This window comes from Euphorbia lathyris, chromosome 6 (genome assembly GCF_963576675.1).
Source record: "Euphorbia lathyris chromosome 6, ddEupLath1.1, whole genome shotgun sequence".
NCBI lineage: Eukaryota > Viridiplantae > Streptophyta > Magnoliopsida > Malpighiales > Euphorbiaceae > Euphorbia > Euphorbia lathyris.
The window spans coordinates 26937929-26949508 of record NC_088915.1 but is presented as its reverse complement, the minus strand read 5'-3'; the positions used below and the strand labels follow the sequence as shown (position 1 = coordinate 26949508).

Genomic DNA, 11580 nt, shown 5'->3' with positions numbered 1-11580 from the left:
CGAGAGGAGAAAAGAATTTGTCATTTTGCCACATAATTACATTGAGCCTTTGGTGACTAGAAAAATCAGATTTTAACATAAAACTCATCGAGAGTGTGTTATTCATTTCAGCTACGTTTGAAATTTGTATTTTTAACAGTTCGAAAGTAATTTTTAGATTTATAATGTAGTTATAGAAAAATTGTATATAAGTTACTCTCTCCATTCCCTTATATAATTTACGACATTTCACACAAATTAAGAAATACAATTAGTATAAAGTCAAATTAATGAATTTACATTGGATAACTAAAAAAAGTCTCTCTCATGTCATGGTTGGGGAATAAGCATTGGAATGTTTAAAAACACATGGACCAAGACAAAAAATTAATGCTTGGACCGAAAAATAAACTAAAAATTCTTGGAAAACTAGAATGACTTCTATTTGGGGGAAATATTAATTTGCTAGAATGACTTATATAAGGGAATGAATGGAGTATTTCGAATCGTAAAACTATATACAAATAAAATTATTAAAACTATTTTATCCAAATTTTATTTATATTTAGGGCTGTAATCAAGCCGAGCCGGGCGAACTTTGGCATGCTCAAGCTCAGCTCGTCATAATATTAACGAGTTCAAACCGAGCTTCAGGCTCGGTTCGAACTCAAATTTATGTTTAAGCCCATCTCATTTAGAAGCTTGTTATGAGCTGACTCGTTTATCTTGTTCACGGGCGTAGCTCGCGAGCTGCTCATTTATTTTGTTCACGAGTTTTGCTCGTGAGTAGCTCGTTGAACATGTTCATGAACAAGCTAGTTTACTGTGTTCGTGAATGAAATAATATCAAATAAAATAATAGCATGTTTAGCAAATGAATAAATACAATTTTATATGCATAAACATTAAACATCTTCTTTTAATCATTTTAAAAGATAAATAAAAATAGATCTGTTTATCATTAAACATCTCTTTCGATATTATTCATGAGCTTATTCACGAGCTTTTATCGAGTTTGTTCATGAACTTGTTCACGAACCTATAACTGAACTTGCTTGTTAGCTTTTGAGCCGAACTTTGTCATCCTCAAGCTCTGCTCATTTACGAATTGAGCTTCTAAATTGTGTAAGCGAACGACTCGTTTATAAATCGAGCTGAGCTTTTATTGAGCCGAACACCGAGCCGCTCATGAGCAGCTCGGCTCATTTACATTATATTCATTGAAATTAATTTGACAAATATAAGTTCAATATGATTAAAAAAAGTGCTAAAATGACAGATAAAAAACTTAATACACCAAAATCAAAATCATCAATTTCCTCCGAATGTTATTTTGCGAAAATGATATGCATGAATTTATTGTTGAAAGACAGGCAGTTACCTGAATTAGTTAGAAATAAATAGCATTCCCATCCCATCTGAAGGAATGGACCATGTTTCACGAATTTATGATGTATCAAACCTAGCACTGACTTTTATCTACTTGTATTCCAAACAATATTTTGGTCCCTGCAATTGACTAAATTTTAACCTGCACCTGTTGAAATTAACTCTTTTAACTTTTTTTTTTTTTTTTAAACATGAGACAAGGAGATAAACCTCGTTGAGAGAAAAGAATAGCTTGATGAAGAACCTGACAATCAATTTCAATAACAAAATTTCTCCACCCCTTCCCGTGTCAATAACCAAAATAAACAGCCCCGTAAACGCAAAGTGTAATGCCATGAAGCATCCCCACATTGTCGAAATAATTGTATCATTCCAATCACGTAAAACATCTAAAAGATCCAAATTCCTCTATCAACAAAAATCGCAGCTAGTCGGATTGCAACAACAACAACATATTACTCCGACTAGTTGCAAGGAAGATGATTTGGCGTTGTTGATTGACCAAAATACTGATTAAATACAAATTGCACCATGATTGTCAATGAATACCTTAAGACTGTTGTTCCTCCAAAATAATTCATCATTCGAGTCATCGAATTACAGAAATTTTTGGGAAGTAAAAAGGTAATCATGCAGTACGTAGGAACAGATTGAACCACAGATTTCAGTAGAATAATCCTTCAGATAACCCATAATTTCAGTTCTATTACGCCAACTGTTGAAGGTAAGCCAAGATATTCACCCACACCCACTGGATCTAATATAATACTTTCAAATCACAACACAAATTTAAACAAGCGATTTCATAAACACAAATACAATCTCTGATTGCACAGCACTCTTCTCTATTTGCCGGAAAGAAAAAAAAACTATCATCTGTAAAAAAGAGATAGAGATATAGATAGTGAAGTAAGAGCAATGTGGAGAGTGGGTAGCCCCGACAAAGACCTCAGGATGGTTGGAAGGGTTCCAATTCCTGGCTACTCGTAACCGGAAAAAAAATGTTCCAATACAACCCATAATTAGTTGAATTCCTTCCAAACTAAAACCAAGATGTTATATCATTCCTCTCAAAAAATGTCATTCAGGTCTGTTGTAAGCCTTTAAAATATCAAGTTTCAATCCCACAAAGCCATGCCTTCCATGCCTTTTCGTCTTCAGATAATGGAACAGTTGAATATTATCTAAAATCAAGCATCCGACCAAAGCACTCTACGAAGGAGAAATACCAATGTTGAGAACTGTCTTAGCTATATCCTTGGCAACAATTTTGCAGATAACATCACATAGTGCAATTGGCTGAACAACTTTGGGATGTTTAAGCTTTGGAATCAAAACTAAACGAGTTTTATTTCATAAAGGTGGGATAGAACTGCTAAACATCTTCACCGATAATATACCAAAATTTCTGGCAAAAATCAGGATTGAAACCGTCAGGACATGCATGGAGAAGACAACCTATTTAATCTCATGAGCAATAAAGAGAATTCCAATCACAAAATCATCATGTTTTAACATGCATCGTATTGCAAACTTTGCCTTCAATCAAAAGTCCAAGAGCTATTTCACATCTTACCAAATTGAATTGAAAGGTCGAAAATGAAAATTTAGCTGTAATTGTTTGAATGAATAAACACAAGTACTACTTACTAACTAAATTCATGTAAATTGGTACACGCATCCATAAATCTATCTTGATACATGAAAATCTAATTTTATAAAGCAAGACACTCTTTCACCTTGTGTATTGCCAATTGAATCCTTAAGAAAATGAAGAAGATAACAGATACTTCACCAGCATTCCTGTATAGTACACAAGCAAAGTCCTGGCTTCTCAGATCTTGAATTCGGCTGCTTCAGCTATGAAATCTCCAGAGTATTCAAACTACTAGAAAAATCTCCACAACATGAATATTCCCTCGGAAACGGAATCCTCCATCAAGCAATATAAAACTTTACATTCATCATACAACTTGGAAATCACATCACTGCTTCTGAACAAACAAGTATCAGTATAAGACCATTGCAGCAACCAAACAAATCCAATTAGATTGATTATTATGAGCCGAGACAAATTCCAAGCTAACAAACACCATAACTTATGACTGAAAATTTAATAATAGTAAACTCAATTAGATAATATCGGATTGATGCCACCCATATCTCAACAAATTTTCAAATTTAAAAAAACTATACAAAATCAGATTTCGTAGCATAAAATCCAGCAGAATAAATAATATTTGTGTTAAAAATGCCTTAATTTAAGCTCCTCGAATGCTACTACTATGTTCATACCTTTTCGACCAATTTTATCAGCAAGCTAATTCTACCATCAAAGTTGACAATGAACTCCTAAATAGGTCTAATTTTCAGTCACATGTACAAATATAAAATGCCAACTGTCATGCAACAATGAACATAGGCATTTTTAAACCATCTCCAAGTACTTGAGAAATAATATCATATTTAGATGCATTAATTTTCCATCATCCTAGAACATCAATTTTTTTTTTATAAGTGTATCTAGCAATTTCTATGCTTAGAATATTGAAACGAAACAACAGGATCATCCTCCAATCAATTCATCAAAAGATTGACTACTAGAACACACCTAAAATACTACTAGACTCATAAGTAGAATAATGAGCATATAATTTGTCCAATGTTTTTTCCACCCTATATCTCATTATCTAACCCTTAAATTCACCATAAACCTCATTGAAGTAACTCCCATCTTGAAATGAGCATACAAAAAAAAAAACCACTTCAAACAATATAAAATTAAGATTTGCGTAATTTTTCAAATATTTGTTAAGTTTATTTTATAAAGAAAAAGCTTGACAACTATTAGAAAAACAATGCAAATCTCAATCTTATATTATTTATCGCCTTTGTTTTAGATCTCACTTTAAGATAGACATTTATTTCGATGAGGTTTATAGTGAATTTAAGGATATGATAATGAGAGATAGATAGGATGGAAGAAACATTGAACAGATTATATGCTCATTATTTGACTTTTGATTGTAGCAGTATTTGGATGTGTTCAATGAATGTAAGATGACATGCAAGATGATTTTGTTGTTTCTTTTTAACAAGAGTATTCTAAGCATACCAAAGGGATAAAGAAAGAGAGCAAATCAGAGGTTGCAAGATACTTGTCAAAAAGTTGAGGAAAGATTTGATGTTTTAGGATGTTGGGAAAATAATGCTTCTAAATATCAAATCATTTCTCAAGTAGTTAGAAATGTCTTAATAATTCCTATGTTCACTATTGCATCAAAGTTGTTATTCAGCAGATGTGATCGAATCTTAGACACTTTTACGGGTTCATTGTCAGCTTTGATGCTAGAATTAGTTTGCTACAGAAAATGGTTGAAATCTTCACCTAATGCAATTGGCCTCCTAGAATCTATGAACACCGTAGAAACACACAAGGAGCTTGAATTGGATATTTTAATACAAATACTTTTTGTTCTGCTTTTATATTTTGAAATCTAGTTTTGTAACTTTTCTATTTCAAAATTTACATTTTTGGAATTTGTCTTAGCTCCTTGTGCATTTTGTTAGGTTCTTTGTGCTCTTTAAGAAGGTAGATTTGTAATCTCTTGCGAAATGTCGAATTTGTTCTGATGCAATTGAATTTTTAAATTGTAATTTAATATTTCAAATTCAAGTTCATATTTGGTGAAGAAGAACATGGTATTAATGCATTTGCTCAATCTTTTTCAGAATGAAGATGCTTGAATTCAATGTTAATTTAGGAATTGAATGTTGAATTACTTGAGTTTGTATTTGGACATTATTTGAGATTGTATTTCAATATTTCACTAGGATATTGTATATATATTGCATTGCAGATTAATTCATTAGAGGCTTTATTAAGTTGATACTCCAATTGGGATGATTTCATTGTGCATAGTGAATGTTAATCAATGGCTGGTTTAGTTTAATATTTGAGTTTAATATGTGAATTATGTTAATATTTCATAATGAAATTGCTCTTACAAAGAAAATCATATAAATATTTAAATTAAAAATCAACACAATCCTATTAACAACCAACCAATCTATGAGTTGCTTCTCTTAGTGGTTGGGTAGGATTATAACCCAAATCAATTGGGTTACTCCTTGTACAGCCCTAACTTTCATGATTCTCATGATGATGATGGACATGTTCAGGTTTCACTAACACAAAGTCAAAGCCATCGAGGATGCCATGTCTGCAAAAAAACTTGAAAAAAAACACGTGTCAATGGCTGAAGTTGGATCCTTGATGGCTGACGTGACATTAGTGAACGGTGAATGCCATCATTCACGCTAGCTCTATGCCAGAGAATACAGTTTTTTTATTGTAGCGGTGCCGGTACAGCAATTGAAATATCGCAGTTTTCTTTTTGTCATGGAATATTTTTTTTATTTTTTAGCGTAGCAAAACAATCCTCGAAGTTTAGTTATGACTGGTGCTTTTAACCCCAAGCAAGGGTACAGTGGTATAAAGGACAGCTTGTACTAATTTCAAATGTTTAACTGTGGAAAGAAACACAAGAGGAGTGCAAACCAGATTTCATAGCATGGATTCGTCGCCCAGAATTTTCTTTGACATCTATCCTCGACTTCAGTTTGCTTGCCTCTCCCATTTTTCTCCTTCTTGCTGAGCTCCATGAACCTTCAACTTCAAAATTCAGAAAGAACAAGTCAACTTGAATCAAAGGCAAAAGAGAACCTACTAACTCACTACCCAAATATGTTTCTCCCTATCATAAATGTGCTTTCAAATATGAATTATGTGGGTAATGATCTAAAAAAGAAATATGGCAACCAAGGGATAGTCCAATACCCACAGAAATTTCGCTATCCTTGGAATTAAATGGAACCCGCTTTCATACCTTCCCATTCCCACACAACTTTTGAATCGCCCTTCACCAGCTTAGGATATCGATCTACTCTGGAATCTTCTTGTATCAACTCCTCAACCTGCAATCAAATAACGTTCAAAGCATAAGCTAGTTTCAAAATCTCGAGTCAATTGTAATACCACCTTAGGCGCAATATCATTTTGCTTGGAAAAACAAGTTACAACAAAATTAAAAGACATCAAATGATACCCTTTTCCATAAAATAGGATCCTTCCTTTCTTTGGACGAAAGCAGATGATCTCGTAACTGAGAGGCAACTACCCAAGGTTCACGTTCACCATTGGATTGCTTCGACGTCAACGCATTTTCTTCAAGTATTTCACAAACCTTATAAATGGGCAGCATGTTAGTGGCTTTTTCATTTAGACAGCAGACCAAAGTAACAAAAGAATGCTAGTGATCAACCCATAAAAAATTGCCCCTGCCTTTCACGTGCATCTCTTGAAGTTGAGGGTCACAATTTACCTACCAGGATTTACAAATTTATATCAAAGCTGCCAATGCAGGTAATTCACAATAATCCTGCAATAATATCATTATCCAATGCGTCACACATTTGGATAATGAAGTTTTAGTTTCCATCTATTCTACCTATAATCGCCGGTTCTTTCAAATTTCAATCTCCTCAGTTGCCTATAATTCTCATGTTTAGCATACAACCAAAAACTTATACAAGTAGGATAACGCCAGAAAAATGCTTAAATGGGTACTTGTGTCTTGAGCTAGGACTGTGCAAAAATGGATTGGATGGTTTGTAATAAGTTGGTTGAACACTTCAAGGAACAATGAGATCTTGCTATAGTTAACATAATCTGACAGTATTTATAGTATACAACCATTATAACCCATTTAACACCCTATCTCGTAGAAAAAGCATATAAATATATGGATGGTTGGTTGCATCTAGATATAACTTAATTTCCATCATCCTACCGATCACTATCTCTCCTTTCACTGTCCTCAGTTTCTATACAATCTAAATCTTGATGTTTACTTATGACTCTGCAAATCCACAGCTTAAATAGATTTCCTCAAATTCATAAATCATGGATCCTAATATAAATCAACAGAATTCAGAATGATGCAATGATTACTTCTACAACAGTCAAAATTGAGAGGGTGGAAAAGCAAAATAAGAAACTATAGATCTTAAAAGCTTAATACAGCAAAAATAAATGAATAAATAAAAATACAACATACGAATACCTGCTCGTAAAGAGCGTCAGCTCTAGTTGATAGATACCATCTACGTTGCAGTTTCCTAAGTAATAATACAGATCCCAAAACCTGTAGATTCTCAATATTGTGAACAAGATGCAACATCGACCAGCCTAATTTAAAGCACTGACAGTATGCTTTTCAAACATCAATTACCAGCGCACAAAAAGGTGCAACAAAAAGGGCATTCTTGGAGATCCACTGGGAAAGGCGACATGTAAATGGTTTGTACTGTTCAGCAATCAGGTCTGGACATTTCAACTCTTTTTCCCTGCAACATATAATGTTTCTATAATCAGAATTCTAAACCCAAATCCAATCAGAGAAGCCAAAGCTTCTGGAAAAATGTTTGAGCATAAAGTGAAGGTGGAACAGCATACCCATTAGAATTCACCCTCATTTCCAATAACTTCTCCATGATCTCCATTGCCCTCTTTTTGGTGTATGCATAAATAGCAATATCTGGTGCAAAATCTTCAATCAGTTTGTGCCCACTTAAATCATTCCAAATGATATCCTCTTGCACCTGCAAATTTTAATTAATTACTATTAGATTACATAAACCAGTTGCATCTCAAACGACCACTCACTGGTTTCTTCAGCATAAGCAAATAGCACTCTCATAACAACAACTTAAAAAGTTTGCAGAGTCGCAGCAGAAACGCACCCAAATTATCCCAGATCCATAACATAAGAATTGAGCATAAGCTTCGCAGAGACGATTTTCCACAAACTCAGACTGCAGTCACATTGCATGTACATAAAAGGCATTTAGAAAGATTTACAGGAATTGAATGATAAAAATAACTTTTCTTTCATGCACAAAAAATTAGTGTACCATAAGGAACAAGATTCTTAGAACAGACAAGTTTCTTAGCTCTTTCACTGATATCTCCATCTTCTATACACATGTTATTGTGCCTGCGATAACCATGATCACATTCCAAATTGCCTTGAGTACATCCTCCATTTCTTGGGCAAGGCTCACAAATATCTGAAACGGTGAAAGTTGGTCAGGAGGACATATTGGCACAGTCAATAACCATCATGCTGAAAAAACTGACAAGAGCTAAATAATAGGAAAATGTAACAATTTCAGTACAATGTTTCATTTTCTACACATGCATATGGAGGAAATTGAACACACAAGGAAAATATATGCTCAGAAAAAGTTATTAGTCATGACTATACAAGAATGCCATGATGGTCCCACTCATATGAAGTACAAAACCAATATAACCCTAATGGAAAAATGTAGAATTGCATATTAATGAATGATGAAGACATGATTTTACAAAGTATTTAAGTAACCATCGATTAACATTTGCTTAATTTAAAACACGGTGGAAATTCCAGTCCATTTAAGAATTTGTGCAACGCAATTTAGAAATTGTTATGGAATGCGCTTGTATCTCAAAAACTTGATTTTACTATGAAGAAAATACTAACTTTTTAATTGACATATTTTGATCAGAAATTACTTTATGGATCAAAATCATATCAAGAACTAACAACCTAAAAGTTTCATGGTTGACCAATCAATTATTAGCAGTAAAAACAATTTACAAATCAGGAGAAGAAAAAGTGCATCTCCCAGCAAATTCTAGCATGCTGGAATACATCCAATGCACCACAAAATAATATAATAAAGCATTAAAGACATAAACAATGTCAATAAGTAGAACTCTAAGAACAAGATCAGTCGAGCTTGACTTGTTATGGAACCATATTCCATGACAAAGAGCAAGTAGGCATAGTCAAACTTATTTAGAAGTCCATCCATATCCCAAAAGAAACCCAACTACTATTAGGATATCAGGTTACACCATGTTCGTTTATGCCGAAATGACACCTTTTATTGCTCTTTTTTTTTAGAATTCCAAGTCAAAACACGCCCTAATTCCATAAAAAGAATATAGTAAAGATTAATTCGAATTTGATTTCAATCTGGAAGGCACAACCCTGAAGAGACTAGAGCCAAAAGCATAATACAGAGAGCCATTAGAAAAAGAAAAGAAAAGGGGAAAATGAAAACAACAGGAATCAATAGAAGCAGTGAAGCATCGAAGCGCATAATCAGAAATTCAGCATTTGTACATACCAGAAAAGGAATCTGATGAGTGAGTGTCGGTATCACAGAAGGGTTTTGCGGTGGGATTGAGATAAGTGGCAATGAAATTACAAGTGAAAGCGACGGAGGAGGCGATAGCTAGTACAGTTAGGAGCCTAAGGAAGTCCTCTTTGGAAGGAAACAAATGGTAGGGTGGTTCCATGATGGAAGAATGTGAAGAGGAAGATAAGTTTGTGTTATGTTGGGGCTTGTACTTGGAATCTGGTTTTGGGCGTTTTCTGGTACCAGTAGACATAGCCAACGACAATGAGGGGTTTTGATGATTGTTATTATGGGGCTTAGGAGGAAGATCGGAAGACTGGCCACCGTTCAAATTGGGAAAAGAGGTCAGAGGAGAGGAGCACCAATCTGCAATCTAGAGGGAAATATACTGAAAATTACAAAATTGAGTAAAACGGGGGACCATTTATATTTTTAACCCATTTACTCAAATTACTGTATATCTAGACTGTTTCGTGACTTTCTCATAATACCATCAATATGTTTGTAACTTTACTGTGCGGCTATATCCCTCCCGTTTGGCTTCGCATATTTCGCGATATGCGAAGCCAGCGAAGCTAATGTTTGGTTTAGTTGATGATTTTAATTAGCATATGCGAAATCTGGATGTGTTTTTAACCAAATTCGCTAAGTGGTATATAACAAAAAAAAATGTAAAATAACAAGAGATTCTAACATTAAAATCATAACATTATTAAAATTTACAACAAGATTGTCACAATAACAACATTAAAATCATAACATTATCAAAATTTACAACAAAATTGCCACAATAAACTCCTAACAAATCATTACGAATCTTGATGGAAATTTCTCTTTGTATTGGAAGTCCAAGCCTTTTGAGATGGGAAATGAAAGTCCATACCTTTTGGGATGGATATTTCTCATGATGTACACCACGATTACCATAATAAACTCCTAACAAACTATTTCAGAGTAAATGTGACCAATCTGGATGAGAATTTCTCCCTGTATCAGAAGAAAAGTCATCCCCTCTACACCTCAGTACACCGCCTTCCTGCAGTATGTTATGTATTCAACCACCTTCAGAAAAATTTAATCGTGTTAGGCATGAAAAATGAAGATTTTGGCTTCGCGAATCGATGATTCGGGAAGTATGCGAATATAAATGTGCAAGAAAGAAGATGAATTTACTTTGCGAATCGATGATTTTGTGAAATCTGCAAGGGAAAATCATAACTTTGCCCTCGCAGACATCGCAAAAACAACGTTGCGCCAAGAAAATTTATCCTCTTTCAGGCTCTTTCTCCTCGTATACATTCGCAAAAACGGAATACGCTAAGTGAATTTCTGGAAAAAAACCCAGATAAAAAAGTAGATACTTACATTTTTCGACAATAACCATATGATAAACTGAGAAAAACGATGAAAATAACGTAGAATAATGATTGCTTTGAACCGCACAAGAAGAAATAAATCAAGAGATAACCATAAACATGAACATGAAGAACCATGGCGTCGTTTTCTAGCAATAGGAAGATGAAGAATCAAGAGACGAAGAGAGGAATAAAAGAAAGACATGGTGATGAAGAGAAATGGTGCAGATTTTACGAAATATAAAGGAAGAAAAGAAGATCAAAGGTCTGGGAAGAGGAAAGGTTAGGGGTGCGTAAGGAAGAGACCATTCGCGTAAGGGGGAAGAGGAAAGGTTAGAGGTATTATGGGAAAGTCACACAAAAACAATCTAGATATTTAGTAGGTTGAGTAAATGAGTTAAAAATATATGGGTCTCCCATTTGATCCAATTTTGTAATTTTTCCGAAAATATATATATAATTTTTTTTATAGTAGGACTCGATTTTTACATGTTTTAAAGATCAAGGTTCCGATTAATTAATTTTCCATATTGAACATTTGATCATTAATTTTGTTATGGATTTGACATTTATTTAACTTTTCCATCGAGTTTAGGAGATGAAAAGA

The 11580-nt window shown here is 33.9% G+C and overlaps 1 protein-coding gene across 3 annotated transcripts; it reads right to left on the bottom strand.

The window, feature by feature from the left end:
• Positions 1-2908: 2908 nt before the first annotated feature.
• LOC136232901 (uncharacterized) lies at positions 2909-10000 on the bottom strand. Of its 3 annotated transcripts, none has more exons than XM_066022377.1 (10): positions 9607-10000; positions 8372-8499; positions 8173-8244; positions 7886-8031; positions 7662-7776; positions 7494-7574; positions 6477-6614; positions 6258-6345; positions 5930-6037; positions 2909-3362 (listed from the first exon to the last, which is right to left on the bottom strand). In XM_066022377.1, the coding sequence occupies exons 1-10, from the start codon at positions 9869-9871 to the stop codon at positions 3349-3351; spliced, it is 1155 nt and encodes a 384-aa protein (XP_065878449.1). In that variant the 5' UTR covers positions 9872-10000; the 3' UTR covers positions 2909-3348. The 3 variants fall into 3 exon arrangements, with proteins under 3 accessions (XP_065878449.1, XP_065878448.1, XP_065878450.1); XM_066022376.1 differs by having other exon boundaries at positions 5930-6043; positions 9607-9998; XM_066022378.1 differs by lacking the exon at positions 2909-3362 and having other exon boundaries at positions 5930-6043; positions 6209-6345.
• Between the last annotated feature and the right edge of the window lie 1580 nt (positions 10001-11580).